Source organism: Mobula birostris, chromosome 7 (genome assembly GCF_030028105.1).
Source record: "Mobula birostris isolate sMobBir1 chromosome 7, sMobBir1.hap1, whole genome shotgun sequence".
NCBI classification, from domain to species: Eukaryota; Metazoa; Chordata; class Chondrichthyes; order Myliobatiformes; family Myliobatidae; genus Mobula; species Mobula birostris.
In genome coordinates this window covers 66,722,625-66,750,002 of record NC_092376.1, presented here as the reverse complement: position 1 = coordinate 66,750,002, position 27,378 = coordinate 66,722,625, and the positions used below count along the sequence as shown (strand labels likewise).

Genomic DNA, 27,378 nt, shown 5'->3' with positions numbered 1-27,378 from the left:
TTCCTGAAATCCGCAATCAATTCATTGGTCTTACCAACATTGAGTTATTCCTCTGTGTGCCTTGGGGCACATCAGGCAGCAACCAACATTGAGTAAAAGGATGTTTTTTGTGGCACTGCTCAACTATCCAATCTATTTCATTCTTGTCCACCATCCAAGATTCTGCTGGCAACAGTTGTGTCATCAGCAAATTTATTAATGGTGTTTGAGCTGTGCCCAGCCACACAATCATGAGTGTAGAGAGAGTAAAGAAGCATGCTAAGCACAGATCCCTGATGTGCGCCAGTGTTGTCAGCGAGGAGAATTTCTTATTTCAAATCTACACTGTGGTCTCCCAATGAGGATGGCAAGGATCCAATTGCAGAGGGAGGTACAGAGGCCCAGGTTTTGATGCTTGTTGATTAGTATTGAGGGGATGATGGTGTTGAAAGCTGGGCTGTAATCAATAAACGGCAGCCTGACATAGGTATTGCTGTTATTCCAGTGGTCCAAGGCCAATTGGAGAGCCAGTGAGATTGCACCAGCTGTAGTCCCATTGTGGCGGTTGGCAAATTACAGTGGGCCCAAGTCCTTGCTTAGGTAGGAATTAATTCTAACTATGATCAACCTCTCAAAGCACTCTATCACAGTAGACGTGAGTGCAACTAGGCAATAGTCATTGAAGCAATAGTTGACAACAACTTATCAATACATTCCAAACATGGCAGATACAAACTCCACATCTGGAAGCACATTTTCAGATACCCATCTTCAGCTAATGATCCCCAGCAGCTGTCATTCAAATTCTGAGAATTTCTACACTAGAATAAGCAATCACCAAGAATTTAGCAGAACAAGGTAAGAGATGATCTGAATAGGACAACCTCCTAATTCTCCAAAGCTGAGGAATGTGATTTACTTATCCTGATGATTATGAAACCAGCTGTAATGCAGGCCAACACCATCCAAGACAAAGGATTATTGTTGATCAGTGCTTAATTAATTTTCCTCAATATTCCCTCCAAAATGCTTGAGGGCTATTTGTCTACAGAATAAAACATCACTGCTTTCAAAAACATCAGACACAGCATCACAAATAAATAAACTGGACTGTAAGGCTAGTATGTACACATGCTCACTAGACCTGCAAATTCCATGAATTTCACCATTCTATTGTTACTGTGTCAAAATCTTAAGGAACATTAACATCGCCATTACTTCACAATAACTACCTTGTTGAGAGCATCTTGAGATGGACAATAAACACTGCAACACCACATACCTGAATCACATACAAATAGGATTAGAATACTATAACATAGAGAATACGGGAAAATGAACTAAAATACAAAAACAGTTTAGTTACAGAAATATACAAAAACCTGAAACAGACATAATTGCCATTTGACTTCCCAGCATAATCTCCTACCAATAGTTTATCTTACAGTGAGCACTGTTTTAGTTTTTAAAACTCCATCTTTAGGTAAAATAAAAACATTCTACAACCAAACAACAATTTTATAGTGTTTCTATTATCCAGAATCATTACAAAATTATCTGATCATCTGTATTTGAGAAATAATATTTTATGAAACAATTCACAACCTCTTTCAGTCTGCTAAATGCAAGAACCACGCAAACAAAAAAAACAAAAATAAGCACAAATATAAATGGCAACAAAATTGTGTGATCTAATCAGCAATTAGTAGATCATACAGGGCTATTTAAAAGTTCGTCTCTCCCATAATTCGATTCTAAAGACATCCGTATAAACATCAGGCTTTGCAATTGTCGCTGATAAACATCAGTTGTTTTGAACCCAGAGCCTTCGACTTTCCTTCGCTGGTGTTCTGCCAGCTGAATGTGGGATCAGAGATTACTAAATTCCCATCACCCGGCAGCCGGGTTTGGAACCGCTAGGCCTTCACAGCCGACTGAGCCCTCGACTTCTCCACCAATCTGCGCCCAGCTTTCCTACATTCTGCGGCAGTACTCACGATATAAAGAGGCGCGTAGATTTTCAGGGACTCCTGCAAAGCTCCCACTGTGACTTGCAGCATAGAGTTGGTGCAGGAAGTGTTCCATGTGTGCCCGATCTCGTAGCAGCTATGCGGTATACTTTTACTGAACGCAGCCATAATGATTACGGCGCCGCGGAGAACAGGCCAAAGGTCACAACTCTTCTGCCGGAGGTTACTGCAGGTCAAAGCCAGCCGGAGGCTCCCAGCAACGAGGTCGTGGGTGATGGAAGAGCGCGGCTGAATTAGAAGAACATTACAGAGCAGTTTCCATTTGAACAACGAAATGCAACTGTACGGAGCGGAACAGGCTCTTTGGCCCACCATGTTTGCCAAACTAACTGATGATTCTTACAAAACTTACTCTTCCCCATACATTGAATATATCCATCCCTTCACGCGCCTGAGGTTCTTAAGTGCTCTTAGAAACTTTCAGGGAGAGCGCAAACTACAAGAAACATAGGGTTGTTACAGCAGGTGATTTTAACTTTCTACGTATTGGTTGGGACTCCTATACTGTAAAACGACTAGATGGGATACAGTGTGTGAAATGTGTTCAGGAAAGTTTCCTTAATCAGCACACAGAATGAAGGAGTGTGCAATACTCGATCTGTTATTTAAAGGTAATAAGACAGGGCAGGTGACAGAAGTTTGTGTCGGAGAGCATTTTGCATCTAGTCTGGTCTGGGTGTTGAGATTCTAAATTAGAGTAAGGCCAGTTTTGACGTTATCAGAAAGGATCTGGCAAGTGTGCATTGCGACAAGCTGTTTTCTGGCAAAAGTGTACTTGGTAAGTGGGAGGCCTTCAAAAGTGAAATTTTGAGGGTATGGAGTTTGTATATGCCTGTCAGAATAAAAGGTAAAGATAACATGGTTTTTCAAGAGATATGAAGGCCCTGGTTAAGGAAAAGGCAAGGAGGTACATAGTAGTTAAAGGCAGGTAGGAACATGAGGTGATTATGGAGTATAAGAAATGCAGGAGGACACTTAAGAAAGAAACCTAGAGGCTAAAAGAAGGAATGAGGTTGCTCTAGCAAACAAGGTAAAGGAAAATCCTGAGGTATTTTAATATATTATAAGCAAAAGGATTGCAAGGAACAAAATTGGTCCTCTGGAAGATTAGAATGGTAATCCATGTGTGGAGCCAAAAGAGATGGAGAAGATCTTAAATAATATTTTTGCATCTATATTCACTCAGGAGATGAAAACCTGATCTATAGAAGTGAGACAAAGTGCCATCAACTTCATGGCCCCTATACAGATTACAGAGGAGGAGGTGTTTGCTGTCCTGAGGCAAATTAGAGTGGATTAATCCCCAGGATTTGACAAGGTGTTCCCTCAGACCCCGTGGGAGGCAGAAATTGCAGGGGCTCTAGCAGAGATAGTTAAATCATCCTTAGCAACAGGCGAGCTATCAGAGGACCAGAGAAGAGCCAATATTGTTCTGACATTCAAGAAAAACTCAGAAAATAATCCAGGAGATTACAGGCCAGTAAACCAGACATCAGTAGTGGGAAAGTTATTGAAAGATATTCTAAGAGACTGGATATATGAGTATTTGGATAGACATGGACTGATTAAGGATAGTCAGCATGGCTTCATGTGTGGTAGGTTATGTCTAACCAATCTTAGAAAGTTTTCGGGGAAGTTACCAGGAAGGTTGATGAAGGCAGGCAGGACGTTCTCTACATGGACTTTAGCAAGATCTTTCACAAAATCCCTCATGGGAGGTTGGTCAAGAAAGATCAGTCGCTTAGCATTCAAGATGGGGTAGTAAATTGGGTTAGACATTGGCTTTGTGGGAGAAACCAGAGAGTGGTGGTAGATGGTTGCCTCTCTGACTGGAGACTGTAACTAGTGAAGCGTCGCAAGGATTGGTGCTGAATTCACCATCTATATTATTAATCTGGAGGAAAATGTGATTAACTCAGCAAATTTGTGGATGTCAAAAATATTGGGGGTGTAGTGGACAGCGAGAAATGCTATCATGGCTTGCAGTGAGATCTGGACCAGTTGGAAAAATATACTGAAAAGTTGCAGATGGAATTTAATACAGACAAGTGTAAGGTGTTGCACTTCAGTAGGACTAATCAGGGTAACTCTTGCACAGTGAACGGTAGGGCACCAAGGAGTGCGGTAGGATAAAGGCATTTCAAAATACAGGTTCATAATTGATTGAACGTGGCATCACAGGTAGATAGGGTTGCAACAAAAGCTTTTGGCATATTGGCCTTCATAAATCAAGGAATTGAGTACAGGAGATGGGATGTTATGCTGAAGTTGTATAACACATTGCTGAGACCTTATTTGAAGTATTGTGTGCAGCTTTGGTCACCTATCTATAGGAAAGATGCAAGTAAGTTTAAAAGACTACAGAGAAAATTTACAAGGATGTTGCCAGGTCTGGAGGACCTGAGTTGAAAGAAAAGATTGAAAAAAAAGATTGATCGGACTTTATTCTTTGGAACATAGAGGATTGAGAGGATATTTGTTAGAAGTATACAAAATTGAGAGGTGTAGATAGGGTAAGTACAAGTAGGCATTTTTCTCTATAGGTTGGATGGGACTACAACCAGAGGTCATGGGTTAAGGGCGATTAAGGGCAATATAAGGGGAAGCTTCTTCACTCGGACGGTCGTGAGAACGTAGAATGAGCTGCCTGCACAAATGGTGCACATGAGCTCAATTTTAACATTTAAGAGAAGTTTGGATATTTGCATGGATAGTAGGGGTATGGAAGGCTATGGTCCTGGTGCAGGTTGATGGAAGTAGGCACTTTAAGTGCTCCAGCATGGACTAGATCGGCTGAAAACCTGTTTCTGTACTGTACTTTTCTATAAATTTATGACAATGCTATCTACCTGTTACCAAGTGACCATTGAATATGATTTTTTATCGTTAAAGTGCACTTATATATTCACCTTGGTAATACTAAAATAGCTGCCTGTGCCTTTAAGAGAAAACAGTGATGTAATTTTGCATGGGTGAGGTAGAACGAAGAGTTGCCATGTTCTAGAAAGGACGACATTTGAATGCTTTTCCCAGGTTTGGTGAGGAAAAGTGAATAATATTTGATTATATCCATGTAAATTAGTTTATACTTGTTTGTAAATCTAGAATATCAGTAATTTGACGTGCTTTACATGTGGATGCTTTAGGTTTTCGTGAGTAAATTGATCAGTGCTGGATAGCATGATTGTGAAGTTACTTAATAGGCCTACTAGGTTAATTTTTTTAGTAATTGAACTACAAGGAAATATATTGTCGAAGTTTCTTTGTCTTTCTTTATTGTTTCATGACCGAATGTGAATGTAGCAGAGTAATGTGAATGTGTTAATCTCTGTTTCTGTAGCGTGAACGAGGAGAACTCATTTCAAGGTCTAGCCTATACGTGTTTGGAAGTTAAGCACGTGTGTGCCAAATGTGAGTATATCTCTTAGTTGAGATGAGATGTATTTATTCATATTTTTGATGTTGTGTATAAAGTACAGGGTTGGTGGGATTCTAATGGTATTGTTTTTTTTAGATTTCCCACTACTGTTTTGGTTCTGTATATTTTGTTTTAGTTGTTTTCATACTGCATACATAACAAAGGTGTGGTCTGAACCTAAACTGAGATTGTCGTAGAGGGAACTGTTTTAATTTATTTTGCCATTTTTATTTTGATACCCCCTTCTGCAATAAAACATCTAAAACAGATAAAGGAATTTAAGACCCGAAAAGGTATTTGTTGTCCTGTGTGTGTACTTTTCTCCAGGCTACAAAATGCCTCTCCCACAGCCCCTGCATTCCAGGCTCCCACTACTCTCTGTGTAAAAAGAAACATCTCGTGCTTCTCCATTGTCATTTTAACCCTCTCGTCTTAAATACATGTCCTTTAGTACCAGACATTTCAAACTTGGGACTGTCCACTCCATCTCTGCCTCAAATAATTTTATAAATATATCAATTTTTCCCCAGCCTCCACTACTTTAGAAAAAACAAGCCCCAGCTTGCCCATGCTCCAAACCAGCAAGCATCCTGATAAATCTCCTGTGCACCCTCTCCAAAGACTCCACATGAGGTTGACCAGATTGAAGACAAAACTCTAAATGTGGCCTAACCAAAAATGTAACATATCCTCCTAGCTCGGGAGGAGAAGATGGCAACGCGAGGCAGCTCGCAGCTGCCACTCCAGTGATGATGTCTATTATTTGTCAAGTAGGGTGCCATGCACAATCCTGATTTAATGGAGACGGACGTGAGAGCACAGAGGAACATTGGGAGAAACTTCTGAAATGCCTGCTTCGCTGCTGCTGCTACTGTGTGGTCCAGAATCTCCAGAGGAGAAGGCCCCAAGTCCTCAGCTTTGCTTGTTGCTCAGTGGCCGGTAGGGGAAGCGCTTGGCAGAGGATGGTGCTCGGAGAGGCTGTGTCGGAGGGGCTGGTCGGAGGCTCGAAGTTTTCGGATGGACTCAGAGTCCAATGCTTCCAATGGTGCTGCATTGGCAAGTTGGCGGCGCTTGGAGGTTCATGGCAGGGAGTGTTCCTCCCTTCTGCTGCCCGCGTGAGATGATGAGTGTATCAGGACTTTGTGACTTTTTTTTAACCGTGCCCATGGTCTGCTCCTTATCAAATTATGGTATTGCTTTGCACTGTTGTAACTATATGTTACAATTATGTGGTTTTGTCAGTTTTAGTCTTGGTTTGTCCTGTGTTTTCTTGTGATATCATTCTGGAAGAACATTGTATCATTTTTTAGTGCATGCATTTCTAAATGACAATAAATGAGGACTGAGTGTCCTCATAATCTGATCTAATCTAATCTTGAACTCAGTGCCTCAACTAATGAAGGAAAGCATATTATATGCCGCCTTTACCACCCTCTCAACCAGTGCAACCACATTTAGGGAGCTATGTACCTGGATGCCATGATCCCTCTGTACATGAACGTGTCCTCCCATCTGTTAGATCTCCCAAAGTGCCGCACATCACACTTAGTCTCATAGAATCAGAGATCAATACAGCACAGGTACAGGCCCTTTGGCGCAAAAAGTCCATATCAAACATGGCACCCACTCTGCTAGCCTAATTTCCTGCATATGGGCCACCAAATACTCCAGAAAGTGTCTACATATGCACAATGGAGAACATTCTAACTGCTTACATCACCATCTGATATGGAGGGGCCACTGCGTAAGATCGGAAAAAGCCGCCAAAGGTTGCAAACTCAGCCAACTCCATCAAATTTGTGGGCAGAACTGAAAAAGCGTGTGCGAGCAAGGAGGCCTACAAACCTGATTTAGTTACACCAGTTCTGTCTGGAGGAATGGAACAAAATTCCAGCAACTTACTGTCAGAAGCTTGTGGAAGGCCACCCAAAGCATTTGACCCGAGCTAAACAATTTAAAGGCAATGCTACCAAATACTAACAAGGTATATGTAAACTTCTGACCCACTAGGAAAGTGATGAAAGAAATAAAAGCTGAAATAAATCATTCTCTCTACTATTATTCTGACATTTCACATTCTTAAAATAAAGTAGTGATCCTAACTGACCTAAGACAGGTAATGTTTTCTAGGATTAAGTGTCAGGAATTGTGAAAAACTGAGTTTAAATGTTTTTGGCTAAGGTGTATGTAAACTTCTGACTTCAACTGTATATTATTTTTTATATACACATACACCTATGGAACACCAACCAGAAAAGGATTCCTTTATTCTCACACTTTACCTTCTGCCAGTAGTATCTTTCCCATAATACAATGGGCTGTCATCTTGTTTAGCAGCGTCATGTGTGGTATCTTGTCAAAGGCCTTCTGAAAATCCAAGGAAACAACATCGACTAACTCCCCTTTGTCTATCTTGTCTGTTATTTTCTCAAATAATTACAAAATCATGTTGAGTTCAGCCTTAAGTACCCTGAAGACTCATCCTTACTAATGGATTCTAAAATCTTGTCAACTACTGTCAGGCTAACTGGCTTATAGTTTCCTGTCTTTTGTCTCCCTCCCTTTTTAAAGAGTGGTGTGACATTTACAATTTTCCAGCCCTTTGGAATAATTCCAGAATCTAGTGATTCTTGGATGATCACTACTAATACCTCTACAATCTCCTCAGCTTCCTCTTTCAGAACCCTGGGGTGAAGTCCATCTGGTCCAGATGACATATGCATCTACCTTGAGAGATTTCAGCTTTTCAAGCACCTGCTCCCCAGTATAGGTACTACTGTATATAAAGGAATCCTTTCCTGTTTGGTGTTCCATAGGTGTTGGGTCTGCTTCATTTCACCTTATAGGTTAATGATCTGGATGATGGCTTTGTGGCCCAGTATGCAGACGATACAAAGGTAGATGGGCAGGGAGATGGTTTTAAGGAATCAGGGTGTCCACAGAAAGACTTGAACAAATTAGGAGAATGGGAAAATAAGTGGTAGCTGGAATAAAGTGGAGTGTCATGAACAATGGAGGGAAAAATAAAGGCATTGACCATTTTCTAAACAAAGAGCAAATTTAGAAATCAGAGGTGCAAAGGGACTTGGGAGCTCTCTTGTACGATTCCCTAAAGGTTTGCTTTCAGGTTGAGTTGGTAGTAAGGAAGGCAAATGCAATGTTAACATTCAATTACAGAGGGCTAGAGTATGAAAACTGAGGCTGTATATGGCATTGGTCAGCCTGCACATGGAGTATTGTCAACAGTTTTGGACGCCATAGCCAAGAAAGGATGTGCTGGCTTTGGAGAGAGTCCAGAGCAAGTTTACTGGAATGATCCCAGGAATGAAAGGATTAACATATGAGAAACAATTGGTTGCTCTGGGCCTGCACGCACTAGAGCTTGGAAGAACGAGGAGGTCTCATTAGAACTTACCGAATATTAAAAGGCTTAGAGAGAATGGTTGTGGAGAGGATGTTTCCAATAGTGGGAGAGTTTAGTACCGGAGGGCACAGCCTCAGAATAGCAGGGCATCCCTTTAGAACAGAACTGAGTAGCAATTTCTTTCGCCAGAGAGTAGTGAATCTTTGGAAATGATTGCAACAGACAACTGTGGTGGCCAAGTCATTGGTTAATTGAAAGTGGAAGTTGATAGGTACTTGATTAGTAAGGGCAACAAAGGTGAAGTTCCTTCATTAGGATTAGGCAGAAAAGGAAAATATGTCAGTAGAAATTGTTGAGAGATTGGGGAAGGGTTGGTTAGGACAGAAGGAATATCTCTGAGATGGTGAGCTATAGTAGTCCTAAAGGTAAGCTGTAAACAATCTCACCACTTCCCCTGCAACTTAATACTATATTACTCTTTTCTTAGCATTTTGTGTGTGTTGCTCAAGCTATCTGGCATCTGCAGAATCTCTTACTTTCTCCCTTTCCCATTATTGACGAATGGTTACCAACCTGAAACTTTAACTGTTGTTTCTTTTCCCACAGATTCAGCTACCTGCCTGCTGAATGTATAATACAACCAAGTAAAGCCAGCATCAATTAATGAGAGGGAAATAGCTCTTGATGAATCTATTGGAAATTCAAAATTCAAAGGCTCATTTATTATCAAAGCATGTATCCACACACAACTCTGAAATTTGTCTTCTCCAGACAGCCATGAAACAAAGAAAGAAAGTGAAAGTCATTCAGAGAAAAGTGTCAAACTCACCTCCCTGCACAAAAAAAAACAGCATCCTGATCACCAACCCCCAAAGCACCCTCCACTTGCAAAAAATTGAACAGGAACATTGACCCCCCCCAAAAAAACAACCCATGCCCCGCACAAATAACAGAACACAACAGAACAGAACATCAACCCACACCCAAACACCTTTCCATCGCAAAACAAAACAGAAAAGGAATAGGCAATAAAAGCACAGAATATAAAATCCATACATCTGAAAAAGTCCACAGTACATAAATACCAGACATCCCACCCTGCAAAAACTCATTTCAGGGAGGTAGCACCAGCAATTTGTGGGAGATTCCTGGAACTTCCGGGAGAGGTGAGATGTCTGCAATATAGTAGCTCCTGAGCAGCTAGCCAGCTAGTTTAAATAATGTTAGCTATGCTAATGAACGAATGACACCTGTTAAACTCACCTCAACATGTCTTTTACATTTTAACCCACCATGGGCAATAGAAAAGTCCCTGTTGCAAACAGCGCCACAAGCAACACTGTCATTATTTTTGACCCCTATTAGGCAGGGGTACACTTTAGCGTAGTCTGGGGTGACGTACGTTTTATATTTTCTTTTTTTGGAACACTCTGCCATAGCGCTCTCTCGCTCCCTCTCTCTCTCTCATGGTCGCTCTCGCACTCTCTCACTCGCACGCTTTCTCACGCTCTCGCTTGCTTTCTCTCGCTCGCGCACTCTCGCTCACTTTCGCTCTCTCTCGTGGTCGCTCTCACACTCGCTCGCGCGCTTTCTCACGCTCTCACTTGCTTTCTCGCTCGCGTGCTCTCTCGCTTTCGCTCGCGCACTCTCGCTCACTTTCTCTCGCTCTCTCTCATGGTCGCTCTCGCGCTCTCTCTTGCTTTCTCTCTCTCGCTCGCTCGGTCTCAAAACAATTGATTTCCGTGATATTGTATATAATTTGCAGGCATCAGGGAGCCACTATTAATATGCGGGAGACTCCCGGAACTTCCGGGAGAGGTGGGAGGTCTGAAATACAATAGTCCAATCCATTCATGCAGAACTACAATACCACCAACATTCATGGAAAAGAGGGACACCACATGAGGCAGAGAGGCCTACCTGCCTGCCACAGCGAGCCACACAGTGATAGGCCACTCACAGATTCCTTCTCTGGCAGTGATTAAAAGGAAGGCAGTCGACACTGAACTCTCACTCACCTTCCACATTTGCCTCAATGTCTCAATCTTCCTCGATGCTTTAACCGGCAAAATGGAGTCCGACATCAGCTCGCACCCAGTCTCGAAGTTTCTTCACATCAAGGTGGCCGAGTACACTCTCCCTTCCTGGAATGTTCTCGGAGACAGCAAAGCGCTGGATCACTCAAATTGCAGGCTCTAACAGAACCAGAAACGCATTTAAGGTGAAAAACAGATGTAAAATAAATAAGAAAGGCATTTTTATGAGCTCTCCGGACGATGTAGACTGAGAGAGCATTGTACACTGGTGCCATCTTTATTGACAACTAGACAACAGGGTGACCCGTTGGGGCACCCTTTGAGAGGAGGGTAGTGCAGTCTGATGTGACCAGAATGAACACTAAATTTTCCTGAATGCTATTGGTATCACTTTGCTTTGGAAACTGAAGTAGAAAACCTCAGTTTATTAAAGAAGAATGACGCGTAGCAAGGCAAATATAGCTGCTCCTCATTTAACGAAAGACACTTTTGATGGCATCATTTGTGGTTTATCTGCCACCATTGTGCTTCTCGTTGTCATTCTGGAGACATACAGCCCTTTTATCCCCCGCCTCTTCATCTTTTCTGCTGTTTGTTGTTTGTCTCTGATCCTGGAGACGTGCTTGCCTCTCCTCCTCTGTCTCTTCTTCTTTCATCTTTTTTTGTCCTGACTCTTTGATCCTGGAGTCGTGTGGCCCTGGCCTCATCGATTCTTGTTCTCTCCCTCTCCTTGCCACTTCCCGACGACGTTTGGTGTCATCTCTTGACCATAATGTCCCCCTTCCCTTTCCACGCGGCATAATTAGGCTGACCATTTTTTTTTACCCTAATGCTGGATAGAAGATACGAAGCAGTAACACCAAAGGATGGTGATTATTCTTGAAGATGTGGTTGGTGCTCTCCTAAATGGACGTGATATAGTCACCGCTGTCTTTTGAATGCAGCAAAGGGTCTTATGGGTTTCTCGAAGTATGTCATTACAATAAGATTTAATTATCTCTTATTGATGGTGGCAGTTAGGTCTGTCCCAATTCTGCACATGCTGATGGTGGGGATTAGCAGAACGTGACCCAGCGAAATAGAGCTGCCCTGCCCTTTTGCTCTGGTAGGTGTCACTGCTGAGGCTGGCCGTGCGCATGCATCGGGCTGTCGCATCCCGATTTCCATGATGGCCGATCAGGTCTCGGGTTAAAAGGGAGCCTGTTTATTTTGGTGAATGAGCAATTTTATATGAATATATAACCCTGAACTTTGCCTGCATTCTGTAAGTTAGCGCATTTTAATTCGATTTAGCCAAAAAGAGTGCAGCTGTAATGCACGGTTTGCGTTAATTGGAGGTCACAAACAGACAAACAGATAGACAGAGCATGAGAGTTTTAGTAGTATATAGATAGATAGATCATGAGAAACCAGTGGATTTAGTGCATTTGGATTTTCTGAAGAATTTTGTTATGGTTCCATGAAAAATGTTGGCAAGTGTAAAGCATATAGAATTGGGAATAACATGTGAGCATAGAAGTCAGTTAACAGATGAGAAGACAAAAAGTAGAATGAACAATTTGTAATCAATGGAGTATTGCAAGCATTGGTGCTTGGGCCCCAACAATATCTGAATGGACGATCAAGTGTCATTCCTTTTTATCTGCTGTGGGAGATTTCAGCAATCATCTTGATAGCAGTGTATGTCTCACTTCAAGCCAGTGTCAAGCAGGTTCTAGATGAACTAAGTGATGTATGCATTCTGATGCCTTCACATCATTTTGGTGGATTTTCACCAGGCCACCTTGAAAAAGTTTCTAAATAATTATTATGAACAAATCATTTGTAGTACCAAAGGAAAGAACACACTGGATCACTGTTACACCACCATCAAGAGCGCTTTCGTGCTATCCCACACCCACACTTTAGAAAGTCTGATCAACTGGCTGTACTTCTATTCCCTGAGTATAAGCAGAGTCTGCAGACTGCAGCACCAGCAGTGAGGATCAAGAAGGTATGGACAAGGGAGGTGCATGAGTGCTTGCAGAACCCCTTTGGATCGGTAGACTGGTCTGTATTCAGGGATTCATATTCGAGTCTGAATGAGTATGCCACAATTGTCCCCAACTTCATTAAAAGCTGCTATGATAAGAGTTATGAGAACATACTGTACATACCCAAATCGAAAGCCATGGATGAACCAGGAGATTCATAATATGCTGAGGGCTAGATCTGTGGCATTCTAGTCTAGCGACCTGGGTCTATACAAGAAAACCAGATACAACTTGGGGAGAGCTATCTCTAGAGCAAAAGAATAATTCCAAATGAGGTTGGATGTGGAATCAGATGTATGTCAACTCTGGCAGGGTTTGTAGTCCATTACTTCCTATAAAGCAAAACCTAACCATACACAGCAGTGATGTGTCACTCCCAGATAAGCTCAACAACTTCTATGCTTGCTTTGAAAGGGAGAATAAAACTACCACTATGAGGATCCTTGCAACACCTGGAGACCCTGTGATCTCTGTCTCGGAGGCTGACATCAGGCTGTCTTCAAGAGGGTGAACACATACAAGGCGACAGGCTCTGATGGAGTACCTGATAGGGCTCTGAAAACCTGTGTACACCAACTGGTGGGGATGTCCAAAGACAAATTCAACCTCTCATTGCTACATTCGGAAGTTTCCACGTGCTCAGAAGGGCAACAGTTAAACCAGTGCCCAAGAAGAGCAGGGTGAGTTGCCTTAATGACTGTCATCCAGTGGCACTCACATCTATGGTGATGAAGTGCTTTGAGAGGTTGATTATTGGCTAGAATTAACTCTTGACTCAGCAAGGACCTAGACCCACTGCAATTTGCCTATCACCACAAAAGATCCACGGTATACCTCCCTCTGCAACTGGACCTTTGACTTCCTAACCAGAAGGCTACAATCTGTGCAGATCAGAAATGACATCTCTACCTCACTGACAATCAACACTGGTGCACCTCAGGGATGTTTGCTTAGCCCACTGCTCTACTCTCTTCACACCCATGACTGTGTGGTTAGGCACAACACAAATGCCATCTATAAATTTACTGTCAATATAACCATTGTTGGCAGAATTTCAGATGATGACAAGAGGGCATACATGAGCGAGATATATCAGCTAGTTGAGTGGTGTCACAGCATTAACCTTGCACTCAACATCAGTGAGAGCAAAGAACTGATTGTGAACTTCAGAAAGAATACAACAAGGGAACACACACCTGTCCTCTTCGAGGGATCAGAAGTGGAAAGAGTGAGCAGTTTCGAGTTCCTTTGTCTCAATATCTGTGAGGATCTAACCTGGACTGAACATATTGATGCAGTCTCAAAGAAGACAAAACAGCAGTTATAATGAGTTTGAGGAGAGTTGGGATGTCTCAAAAAACACTCACAAATTTCTACTGGTGTATCATGGAGAGCATTCTAACTGGCTGCATCACTGTCTATTATAGGGTGGGGGGAGTGCTACTGCAGACAATCAAAGTAAGCTGCAGAGGTTGTAAACTTAGTCAGTACCGCTATGGCACTAGCCTCCGTAGTATCCAGGACACCTTCAAGGGGCGATGCCTCAAAAAGGTGGCGCCCATCATTAAGGACCCCATCACTCAGGTCATGCCTTGTTCTCATTGCTACCATCAGAGAAGAGGTACAGAAGCCTGAAGGCACACACTCAATGATTCAGGAATAACTTCTTCACCTCTGGCATCAGATTTCAGAATAGACATTGAATCCATCAGCACTACCTCACTACTTCTTTATTTCTATTTTTGCACTTCTATTTAATTTAACTATTTAATATATATAATTCACAGTTTTTATTATTGTGTATTGCATCGTACTGCTGCCAAAAAGACAAATTTCACAATATGTACTGGTGATATTAAACCTGATTCTTATTCTGATCAACATATTAGCTGGGATTGGTTGCAAGTGTAACATTTGCAAATTTGCTGATGACAAGAAATTAAATGGGCTTGTGAATACTGATGAAATTGCAAAGAGGTTTTAAATTGAAATATAGGTGGGCAAGCTAAGTGAAATCACAAATGAAACTCAATGTCAAAAAATGTGATTTATCCACAGTGGTAGAAAAAGCGGAAATGCTATTTTTTTACAAGTACTGAGAGAATGAGAAATGCTGGCATGCTTATATACAAATTGCTAATAGTTAATGTAAAAGTGAAATAGTAATGAAAGGGCAAATGTAAAAAGAATTTGAGTGCAAGTAAAGATGCAACTATATCAGTCTTTAGTGAGTTCATGCCTGGGATTTTTTTCTACAGTTTTGGTCTCATTACCTAAATAAGTGCAGTGAAGATTCACCAGCCTGGTTCCTAATGGTTAGTTTCTCAATGAGGAGAGTTTGAGTAAGCTTCTTGTCCCTATGGTTAAAAAGAATGAGGTAACCTTATTGAAATGTAAAAAGTTCTCAGAGGCTTCAACAGGGGAGATGTGAAGAGGATGTTTCTTCAGTTTGTGTGGGGGAGGGTTCTTGAACTAAAGAGTTTCTCTACCCCAGTCTCAAACTAAGGGTTACAATATTTAATAGTGAACTGAGAAGAAATTCCCTCACTCAAAGGGTAATGAACCTATGTGATTCATTCCCCCAGCGGTCTGTGATGTTTCAGTCAATGAATACACTTAAATAGAGATTGATAGATTTCTGGACATTAAATGAATAAAAGGATATGGGGACAGGGTAAGAAAGAAGGGTTTGACATAAAAGGTCTTGTTGAAAGGCAGAACTTTAAAAATGGCTGTTTCTTAAGTTCTGCTCATTTCCTCATTAATATCTCATGAATTTTCATGTGTACTTGAAGACAGAACTTTATAGTCCTAACTTCGTGAAAAAATATGACTCATTTTTGTCAAAAACTCCATGTGACCTTGGCTTCTTTAATTCTGCCAGGGTATGTATAGAGTTAAAAACTCTGTTCTTAGAAATCTAGCTCTGTAACCAGTCACAACTGTGAAACAGTTGGTCAAAGTGGAACTTAAATAGAAAGAGAAAAAAATAAGTCTTTCAATTCAAATGCAAGCATCTAGTGTGATTCGTTTAAATATGTTAATAGAACTCTTTACATTTGAAAATGAAGAATTAAATCATCCTACTCTTACAGTAGTAGAATTGAAAGGGCGCGATGTAATGGTAACCTTCAGCTAAACCAGTGTCTATTGAAGGTCAACTCATAATGCATTAAGGGGAATGTAGATAATTACAAGAGGGAGAAAGATATACTTTATAAATATGTATGAAATATCTTTTCAACAGCAGAAGAGAGAGGAATATCAAAGGAATATTATCAAAACTGCTCTTCACCATCTTTATTCATCTTGGATTCCTTTACTGTGTCAAAACTCTGTAGATCCCTATTTAGCAGCATTTTGTGATGCAATAACTCAAAATTGTGACACCAGCCATTATCATAGAGCAGCTAATAATGGTCAATAAACATGGTTTAGCCAACACTATCCATTTCCCATTGGCTGGTTAAGTTATCACAAAGAAGACTGCTTGATTTTGATTTAACATCATTGTTTAAGTTAATAAAGTACCAATCAATTGCATTGAAAGATGCAAAATAAGCGAGTGGGACAGTGGTGCTGTAGATAATCTGGCTTTTTCATGGCTTCAGTGAACCGAGCTTGGTTCTGACCCTGAATGCCTTCTGACTGGAGCTTGTGTAATATCCCTGTCTGCTGTGCTCAAGTTTCTGCAGGAAACCCAATGACCTGCTATTTCTTCGACTGATTGCCTGTTGAATGCCGGTGAGAGAACCTGGAGTCCAAAGTGGATACATGAGAGAATAGGTTATAAAGAAATAAGCAAAACCTCGATGGGCCTAATGCTGTTAGCCCATGTCACCGGGGAGAAAAGAAACAGATACAATGAATGAGGAGAAAAGAACTAAAGCTGCAGAAACAGAAGTGATTCTGCAGATGCTAAAAATTTTGAGCACACACACAAAATGCTGGAGCAAGTCAGGCAGCATTAATGGCGGGGATTAAACAGTCGACACTTCGATCTGTGCCTCTTCATCAGGACTGGAAGGGAAGGGGGCAGAAGCCAGAATAAGTCGTTGTTGGGGGGGGTGGTGACAGGAAAAATTACAAATTGGAAGGTGATAGGAGAAACAAGATGAGGGGGAAAGTGGGTGGGTGGGGGAGGGTTGAAGTAAGAAGTTGGGAGGTGATAGGTGGAAGAGATGAAGAGCTGAATTGTGGTCTCATTGTAGCAGTAGAAGAGGCCATGGACCAACATGTTGGAATGGGAATGAAAAGTCATATAGAAATGCGTGGCCACTAAGAAACCTCACCTTTTGCTGCAGATGAAGCAAAAGGTTTCCCCCAATCTACATCAGATCTCACTGACATAGAGGAAACTGCACTGGAAGTACTAGATACACTAGATGATCCTGAACTGTCACCTCACCTGAAAGGCCTGTTTGGGCCCCTAAATGGTGGTGATGGAGAAGTTTTAGGGCAGGTGTAGCACTTGTCAGACTTGCAGGGATGAGTGCTAGGAGGGAGATTAGTGGCTAAGAATGACTTGCCAAGGGAACCACATAAAGAGTGATCTCTATGGAAAGTGAAGAGTGGGAGAGGGTAGGGAAGTGTGCTTAATGGTAGAATCCCCTTGTAGATGGTGGAAGTTACAGAGAATGATGAGCTAGATGTGGGGGCTTGCAGAGTAGTAAATGACGATAAGGGGAATCTTATCCCTATTACGTTGGGGACAGGCAAGAATTGGGCTAGAGCAGATGTGTGGGAAATAGAGAAGGTATGGGTGAGAGCAGCATCAATGGCGATGGAAGGAAATCCCTGCTTTCTGAACAAAAAAAATGAAGATATTTAGGATTTTTGGAATGGAAAGCCTTATCCTGAGAACAAATGAGGCGGGGAACTGAGAGGAGAGAATAGCATTCTGATAAGGGACACACTGGGAAGAAGTATAGTCAGGATAACTGGGAGCCAGTGAGCTTGTAATTGAGGTCAGTAGATAATCTGTCCCAGGCATGGAGACAGAGAGATCAACAAAGGGGAGAGAGGCATGAGAGATGAACTGCGTAAATCTAAGGGCAGGGTGGAAATTGGAGGTAAAGTTGATGAAATTGGCACCAATGCAGTAGCCAATGTAGCAGATAAAAAGGTGGGATCATTACCAGTGTAGGCTTTGACAGTGGAAATTCCACATAGCCAATGGAAAGGCAGGCATAGCTGGAGCCCATGCCTTGTCTGTTCATCCCTCCCCACTGATCCGATGAAGAGTCTTGGCCTGAAACTCGACTATTTATTCCCCTCTGTAGATGCTACCTGACTTGCTGAGTACCTCCAGCATTTTGTGTGCTATATTCAAGATTTTCAGCACCTGTGGAATCTTTTGCGTTTATGATTTTCAGCATTTTTCATTTTTATTTTTGACTTATAGCATCTGTACTTTTTATTTGGATTCTTTTAAAAAACTCTTTTTATATACCCCAATCTTCCAAATAAAATCGGATTTAGCACAATTTGAGAAGGTGATCTTATTGTAGTTATTGTATTAAATATATCAATGTAGGCTTTAAATGGGTATTAAATAAAATGATTAGTCCAGGGTTCATCGTGGAGGCACTCTATTCAGGACATTCCACCACGCTAACTACATTCTCATCATATCAAAAATTATTTCCTTTCTTCCTTTCCAGTGGGTATTTTGTTGGTTGTGTAAGCATCCCATTAACCATTTCGAAATTCCTTTCTATGAGCAATTATTGGTGCAAAATCCAATGGACGCTAAGACCCCGTAGAAACCATTCATCATCAAATGAATAAGCCAAAAAGTTCTGTTTTGCAGGCTAATAGCTCATCATAATATCTCAGATGCTGGAAATCATATAATATGACAACACAATTCAATTTGCATCTACTTAGCAGATTGTTAAAAAATGTGTAAAAGCTTTTCAGAATCTGACCCCTGATGAGTGACAGACGAATAAACGACCAGTTAATGACACACGTCCCACTATTCGTCTGTTTGTGTGCAATTAGAGTCAGTAATTATGAAAGATAGGCCAAAGCCTAGAATTGCATTCGTGGAGGGCAGACATTCACCAGACTGGAATGTAACTGACTCTGCTCACAATGTTTGTGTTTTGATAACAAATGCCTAAGAAATACTTCAGTTCTAAAAAAAAACTTGCACACACATGCTAAGTTGCTAAAGAGTCAGCTGGTTTAACATTGTAATTATTAATTTATATGTCGAATATCCCTTTGACTTTCAAACCTACAGCATGTAAATTCCTAAAAAGCACATATCTATATAAAATGTGTTGAAAATAACGATGGAGGCCTTTTGATCGCTTCTGCCCTGAAACAAACACTTTTTCTTCAATACTTTGTTAAATTTTAATTGTCAGACTGTGGGAATTAAAACCACGAAATTAATCGTCAAATATCTATAGTGTATACACAATTGGATTAAATGGAGGAAAAATATTTGTTTAATTTCATACCCGATTCCAGGTGTTTTTTGTTCTCTCTATTGTGACTTATTTTGAAATTCGAGCCCTCATTATAGAGCGTCACAGTAAATTGAATGACCCTAGAAATAACTGCTGGAAACTAAGTAGAGAGCATCTCATAAATCATTGTAAGATTCATTATGTAGATCAATGCTGCATTACACAAAAATACATTATAAATTAAATGCCCGGGAATGGCTTTGTAAACTGATGAGATGTTTATTTTATTTTGCAAATTGATTTTTTCACATAACCTAAATTACTCTTCAGCACCAGTGTGTGTGAGAGTGGTAAAAAGCAAGGATAAATCTGGGATTATAGTTACAGTACTAAGTACACATTTGCTTGGATAGTCGTGATTTAATATTGTAACTATTTTCTTTTCGCAAGTTGCTTTTATAGCTTCTCCATCTGCCATTCATTAAAGGAAGCAATTGCATTATTATTGTGTTCTTCGTCATAAAGTGAAAAATCCGCGACAAGGTCCCTCATTTTAAAACCCGTTTGGATCAGTAATGTTTATACATTGTGCTGAGAACCACAATGTTTTCTTGATTAATCTGGCCCACTTGTACTGCTTTGGAGACGGGAGATGACTTATAACTTCTTAGGCGCAAGAGACCGCAGATTCTGGAACCTAAAGCAACAAATGATGTGATGGAGGAGCTCAGCGGGTCGAGCAGCACCGGAGGAGGGGGAGGGGTGAGAGAGAGGAAGGAATTGTAGGTTGAGATCCTGCATTGGTAGTCTAACAATAACAGTGGTAATTACCTACCAACTGTAAACTAAGCTGCACACACAAAATGCTGGAGGAACTCTGCAGGCCGGGTGGCATCTGTGGAAAAGAGTAAAGTCAACGTTTTGGGTCGAGGTATTTTGTGTGTGTTGCTTGGATTTCCAGGATCTGCAGATTTGCTTTTGTTTGTAACTAAAATGAGAGTGTTTTCCTTATCAAAGGTAAAATTCGCGGGCAACCATTCAAAAACGGGATTTTTTTTTATAAAAAGAGGGGAAATGGTGTATATATTCTCAGGTTAATGACATTTTGAAGATTATCGCCCGAAACAAGACTCTTATTTTTCGCATACTGTACTGCCTGTTCTACAGTGGTTTTGAAATCTCCTACTTTTACTATTGAGTTTTCTTTCTTTTTTTTTAATTAATTTCTACATGGAACAAAAAACCCACCAACAAAAAGGAGATTTATACAGTGCAACTATTGGTTTTCAAAGTGATGCATTGTAACGCAATGCATCTTAGTGAATTGGAGTACAGTAATTTTAAACTCTTCTATATTCATTGGAGAATGAATAGTATATTTGATCATCTTTGGATATGAAGTTGTAAAGGACCACTGAATTTGGGATAGAAACAACAAACTAGAGAGAATCTGTCCAAAACCAGATACCGTAAAGCCTGTTTAAAGTGACTGCATCACGTCTATTCATTCTGATTTGAACGCGGGCAGATATATCTAGAGGGCCAGGGTTTTCCTCAAGATGCCTGTACGAAATGAATATGTAATTTAATTTTGCATCCTCACTCGCACCTGTCATTCGTATTCGAGAGAATGAAATGGGCGACGAATAAAGCCACAGCTTCATCGGCTTTCGGATGGGATAGGGCGGGTCTAACCCTCTCCGTATTGGTTCTCGGCTCTTCGACCGAAGTTCAGACTCAACCTAAAGTGATCGTCGGACCCGCCTTCCAGCCCTGATTTGACTGGCAGTTGAATCGGAAATTTGCACAGGGAGTGGAGATTTCAGATGTCAATTTCAGCATTTCGCTCACCGTGTTAGGTTGAAAAAGATTTCTTTTTAACCTTCAGTAGGGACGGCAGTAAGATGTGTGTTCGTTTGGATTTGCGAAATCAGTGGTTTCGGCTGAGTTTTGTTGTCATTGTATTCGACGATGCTGAATGTTATCGATAGAATAGCGAGAAATGTCGTTGAGCAAGATCAAGTATTGAACTGACTTACAACGATCTGACTGATGAGAGAAACAAGTGGGTCAATGTGCCATACATTTTACCAGAGTTATGTTTATAGCTTTTAAAGATTCTCTACGGCAGAATTAGGAAGTCCCGGTAATTGTAAGGAAATGAATTGGATTTTGGTCTTGGACTTCGTAGTACTTTGCTTCGTAACCTTTCAACGTAAGCTGAGAACTGTGGACGCATATGGGGACGAAGACGATCGGAGATGCGATCCCATCAAAATATCAATGTGCCAGGATTTGGGATATAATGTGACTAAAATGCCGAATCCAGTGGGTCACGAGTTGCAAACAGACGCTGAGTTGCAGTTACAAACTTTTACACCTTTGATTCAATATGGCTGTTCAAGTCAACTACAGGTTTGTAGCATTGGATTTCACTTAATTTATAATTTGCCCTTTGAGTCACTGTTCCCATTACCAGATCTCGGCACATTTATTGAATTTACTTAATGTGCGTCCGTGCATTGATAAACAGCGTTCACTCGCGGAAAAGACGCATGGGCGTAAAAATGTGGATTGCTCATGTAAATCGTGGTAATTACGTCCTAAAATACAATGATGTTGGGTACGACCTCATTTCAAATGGCGCGTAGCGTGAAGCAGAATGTCCACTGCAGTTTTTAAAAAAAATGTTCATCAAATTATATTATATCACAGGAATAAAAATTATTTTCATGCAGAAAAGAGAACGAATGAAAATGTTAATGCGAATTCAGTATGTCTTCTAAAATATTTAAAAATTAAACCCTATTTTAGAGATAAGCTACATACCTTATGGAATTTCAAGTGTATCTTCCGCCTGCTAGTTGAGAGGCAGTTTTATAATTGCGTTGGACAAGCATCCGAAGATTTCTAGATGCAGGTCAGATAATAACGTACCTACTATACATACAGTAAGTTTCAGTGTTAAAGTAAAGCGCACCCATGGTGTCTTTGCGGTGTAAATACTTGGAGCTTTACTGATAAGGTTAGTATTTCACACTCTTTGTTCAAATGGCATTTGATTTATGCAATTGACATGCGTCCTGCAAACCAAATTAAGTGATATGATTAACCTTTCAGTTTGATAATTTAGGAAAATATCAAGTAAAATATTGACAATTAGAGTAAACTCTCTATCTTTCACAGACCATGGCTAAAATTTACAAAGAAGCACGTAATTAATTGAATGATTTGAAAATGTCCTGGCATCATTGGTAATGGAATTAAGTCGAGACTGGCGTTTTATTTATTATTACTATTATCGACCGATTTTCTTTTTGTTTTGTAGTTTTTTCTGTGTTCCGTTTATGTGCCGATGTGCACGGAGAAAATCGACATCCCGATCGGACCGTGTGGCAGCATGTGCCATTCTGTGAAGCGGAGATGTGAACCGGTACTGAACGAATTCGGTTTCAACTGGCCCGACGCTTTAAACTGCAGCAAATTTCCACCACAGAACGATCATAACCACATGTGCATGGAAGGGCCTGGAGACGAAGACATCCCCTATCACACCAGCAAAACTTCCATCTCAGCGGAAGAAGAGTGCCAAAATATGGGCAACAACTTGCACCAGTACATCTGGGTCAAGAGAAGTCTTACTTGCGCCCTGAAGTGTGGCTACGATGTCGGTTTGTACAGTAGATCTGCCAAAGAATTCACTGACATTTGGATGGCAGTTTGGGCCAGTCTGTGTTTTTTATCAACAGCTTTCACAGTCCTGACATTCCTAATCGATTCTTCTCGATTTTCATACCCAGAACGCCCTATCATCTTTCTCAGTATGTGCTACAACATTTATAGCATTGCCTATATAGTTAGGCTCACAATGGGCAGAGAACGTATATCTTGTGATTTCGAGGACGCCGCTGAACCTGTGCTAATTCAAGAAGGTCTCAAAAATACTGGATGTGCTATTGTTTTCCTACTGATGTACTTTTTTGGGATGGCGAGCTCCATCTGGTGGGTAATCTTGACACTGACCTGGTTCTTAGCCGCTGGTCTCAAGTGGGGACACGAGGCAATAGAGATGCACAGTTCCTACTTCCACATTGCAGCCTGGGCCATCCCAGCGGTAAAAACCATCGTCATTCTGATCATGCGCCTAGTGGATGCCGATGAACTCACCGGGTTGTGCTATGTTGGAAACCAGAACATCGATGCCATCACTGGGTTTGTGGTAGCACCTTTATTCACATACCTAGTTATAGGAACGTTGTTCATTGCAGCTGGTCTTGTGGCTTTATTCAAAATTAGATCTAATCTTCAGAAAGATGGGACCAAAACAGATAAGCTTGAAAGGCTAATGGTAAAAATTGGGGTCTTTTCTGTTTTGTATACAGTCCCAGCTACCTGTGTCATTGCTTGTTACTTTTATGAGATATCAAACTGGAATCACTTTAAGCATTCAGCGGATGACTCGAATACAGCAGTAGAGATGTTAAAAATATTCATGTCTTTATTGGTGGGCATCACTTCTGGCATGTGGATTTGGTCTGCAAAGACATTACATACTTGGCAAAAGTGTTCAAACAAACTTGTGAGTTCAGGACAAACAAAGCGAGATAAACGTGGAGATGCCTGGGTTAAACCAGCAAAAGGCAATGAAACTGTTGTGTAAATGCGTAAAATGTTGCAGGAAGCAAAGAGCAATGTCCCTTCTCTGGGTTTACATAAGTTGCATTTTGAAACATTACAAATGAAATTTGTCTTTTTTGTCATATTGTGCAGCATTTTTAGAAAGTTCAGAGTACATTAAGAATCTCCTAAAGTGCCTAAGAACATCGATTCATAATTTTAGGAAAATTTTAAAGTAACACTAATGAAAATATTTCCTAATTCTACAACCTCATAGGGTGTAACTACTTGGTCCAAGACTTGATCATGCTTTCAAAGTTTAATATTGTATATATTAGGTGATTATTTTGAACTTGTGAAAAACAAAATGTAAGCCAAAAGGAGGATTTACAAGAAGCTTTAGACAAACAATGACATGCTCTTTAAACATTGCAGTGTCTACATGGATACACTTCAGTTAAAGAGTCCCACTACCACTTACATCGATGGTAATTATTGTACACTGGAAATATAGACCAAAATATGATTGAATACAACCAACAGTCTAGCATTGTGCACTATACCCAATCCTTACATGTATTGAAATGGACCGTTACTTGCTAACACCTCTGTACAATAGGTCTGCCTTGTTGCTTTATATGTGCATTAAAAGTTGTATAAAAGCACTATAAACACAACAGGTAGATGTTTGTGTATAAATGTTGGTCAATGAATGCCCAAGTGTTTAAAATCCTCAGTGCCTTATATGTGCAGAATGACTACAAAGTCTTTCATTCATGGCAAAATTAATGAAAGATGTTTCCTGCCTTTTACCATAAATGCCTGTACAAAGATCAATCATGATTAATATTTTGTGGATTGTTAGCATTGTGCCTATAAAAGTAAAGCTATGAAGTGACTATTAAGGACTTAGTAATCTAATAATAGTACACGTACAATACAAAAATCTTTGACAATGGAAATCCACAAATTAAAACTGTACTGGAAATACTGCACCATCAGTCACACAATACCAAGGAAAACGAATTGGATTTTAGTGGGAAACCATTAGCTTGAATTGTCATAATTTGTTTCTCATTAGTTGTATGTTACTAGCTTTCTGCATTTGATACAATTCCATACATTTGAATGGAAGCAAAGTAAAACCAGGAAGAGTCTTTTCTATTACATGGGAGAGGAACAATATGCATCTTGGTATGGCTTGAATAAGTTTAATGTTGCTTATTACCTTTTTACATAATGCCTAATCCCAGTAAATCTGCATTGGTTTCTATCTGTCTATAAATATTCAGAGTTGAATGTCCATCATTTGACATAAATAAATGGTATGTGTTGTTATTGCCAGTTTATTTTGAAAATACCTTGAAAAGTTACCATTCAAGGATTTGACCAGACTGAAAAGTAGAAAATCAAATCTAGTCTGTAGAGGGAATCAAGAAAATTATCTTCTATTGATTAAAATCAGAAAAGGCGATTCAAATGGAGTTTTACAGAATTTTTATTGTATTTTAACTCTATGGGCTGACTACAGTCAATTTTGAATCTGATTTGTTTGTTTTTATCCTTGGACAATGATCTTACAAGAAATAAGTGAAATACTGCTTCACTATAATTGTGCAGTATTTTCAAAGGAGAACAATACTCTTTGGAAGTGTTAGTTACTTATTACTGTGTATCTACAGTACATCTCCAACTCACAATGAATGTGTACACAGAATTCTGTATCTGATAAACATTTTGAGTTTATCATTGATTTTTCTACACTTGTTTTGTCAATGCCCTTGAAAACATTGTTTGGATAGTGCAGATGAATCCCACATTATTGGAGGGAGGGAGGGCCACTTGCATTACCAGATGAAGTCCAAGACATTATAGCGTTAAACAGTTTTCAAATGTTCGAAAATGCTCTGTCATCTGTAAATATATGCAATGTAAATTTCTAATTTATCTTTGTAAAAACTCGCCTCCGTATTTAAAATACAAGAAGTAAAACTAAATTTTTTTTGTAATTGCTGTGAATTTCATGTATTTCAAAATAAAAATATTAACATTTTATAGCTTTTTATAACATTTTAAGACTTTATAGCTCAGTAACAGATGAAGTATGATACCCATCAGACAATCAAAGCTGCTGATAGCAAGCTTTTTAATTATCTTCGAAGTACTTAATGTTTAATTTATTGTTAACAGATTTGTTATAAATGTTAGCCTGCTCCTTCCCTCCACTAGCTTGGAGGTTCCCCTTGGGCAAGATGTGGCACTTGCTTGGCCCCCTGATCAGGGTCATGTGACATCATGGGAGCAGGTACTGAATGGCATATCACAAGTCCTGGTTATGTGACCACTGACGCCAGGCAATCACTGAAGAGTATTAGTAATAACGGGGATCACCCGTCTTGGAAAGATACTGCCCAGAAAAAGGCAATAGCAAGCTACTTCCATAGAAAAATTTGCCAAGAATAATCATGGTCATGAGACCATGATTGTCTACATAATATGACATGGTACATAATGATGATGATGGGTCCTTTAAATTTTTGGAGTCTTTATTAACTAGACATCTATACCTTCCCCCTTTAGCAGTGATAAACACATTGCATAGTAGAATTAGTACATTGTACTCTGCTGGTGACTTCAATGAAACCGAATTCTGGAAACAGGTGCATAGATTCATGCTAAAATTTAGGGCAAGCTACCAGGGCTGAGGCTGTAGGCATCTTTGCTTTGTACATTCAGAGTTCTTCCATGTTTCATTTAGTTTCATAATTACTTGTGATAAGTTCACTAAAGTCAGTTGATGGATAATGTGCAGTCACATGACCTTGTTTGTAGAGATCAATCTTAATAGCTGTGGTATAATTGCATTGTGCAATTATACACCAACTAGTTATGGTTAATTCATAATGAATGTTCATGTACTGGTTAATTATCAATGAAGGAAAATTTGGACAAATGCTTAATTGATGAACATATTGCTGGCCCTATACATATTAGCATTTCATGATTAACACAAGGAAGTTCTGGGGAAGAAGCTGCAGGAGGCAGATTCATCTCTTGTCAGGAGTCTATATAAGAGACTGGTTGATTAAGGTTCTGCCGACTAAAAAAAGCCATGGATTGGGAATGGTTGAAAACAGAATGACCCTCAGGTTAGTTGTGCAAAGGTTGAGGTGAGTGGGTGTAGGTGGCTAGATACTATAGGTGGGCAGATCAGTGTGCAAAGACGTTAGCTTTCTCCCAGAAAATGAAAGGAACTTGTACACATGGCCCCAATTTCAAACGTTGTTCTGTTCAGTTGTGACCTCTGTGGCTGTTGAGCAGGTTGGATTGATCATGACTTTAGGGGCAGCATAGCAGACAATACTGCTACCTCCAAACTTCAAAGAGCTAGGTTCAATCTTGACATTCATTCTCATTTGTGTGGACTCTGCATGTTCTCCTTGTGAAGATGCAGGCCTCCCTCATGCCCCCCTCAACGT

At 40.3% G+C, this 27,378-nt stretch overlaps 2 protein-coding genes and 1 long non-coding RNA gene across 4 annotated transcripts in view; 2 read left to right on the top strand and 1 right to left on the bottom strand.

Moving 5' to 3' along the window:
• tmem135 (transmembrane protein 135) overlaps positions 1–2,147 on the bottom strand; it is a 435,985-nt gene extending 433,838 nt beyond the window's left edge. Inside the window, exon 1 of the mRNA XM_072263361.1 lies at positions 1,977–2,147. Coding sequence (XP_072119462.1) covers positions 1,977–2,117 — 141 coding nt within the window. The 5' untranslated portion in view covers positions 2,118–2,147. The remainder of the gene's footprint in view (positions 1–1,976) is intronic.
• Positions 2,008–6,709, top strand: LOC140200272 (uncharacterized). Its single transcript, XR_011886584.1, has 3 exons — positions 2,008–2,474; positions 5,350–5,420; positions 6,202–6,709. It is a non-coding gene; the product is annotated as an uncharacterized lncRNA (long non-coding RNA).
• A 14,399-nt stretch (positions 6,710–21,108) lies between these two features.
• On the top strand, positions 21,109–27,098 carry fzd4 (frizzled class receptor 4). 2 transcript variants are annotated; one of them, XM_072263360.1, is made up of 3 exons: positions 21,609–21,697; positions 22,097–22,202; positions 22,611–27,098. In XM_072263360.1, exons 2-3 carry the CDS (start codon positions 22,197–22,199, stop codon positions 23,940–23,942), a joined length of 1,338 nt encoding a protein of 445 aa, XP_072119461.1. In that variant the 5' UTR covers positions 21,609–21,697; positions 22,097–22,196; the 3' UTR covers positions 23,943–27,098. The 2 variants fall into 2 exon arrangements, with proteins under 2 accessions (XP_072119460.1, XP_072119461.1); XM_072263359.1 differs by lacking the exon at positions 22,097–22,202 and having other exon boundaries at positions 21,109–21,697.
• The last annotated feature ends 280 nt before the right edge of the window (positions 27,099–27,378 follow it).

Excerpts from the sequence above, each read along its gene's own strand:
- fzd4 (XM_072263359.1), top strand. The coding sequence starts at position 21,443 with ATGAATTGGATTTTGGTCTTGGACTTCGTAGTACTTTGCTTCGTAACC. Across the intron at positions 21,698-22,610 it reads GCTGTTCAAGTCAACTACAG|TTTTTTCTGTGTTCCGTTTA; the intron begins GTTTGTAGCATT and ends TTTGTTTTGTAG.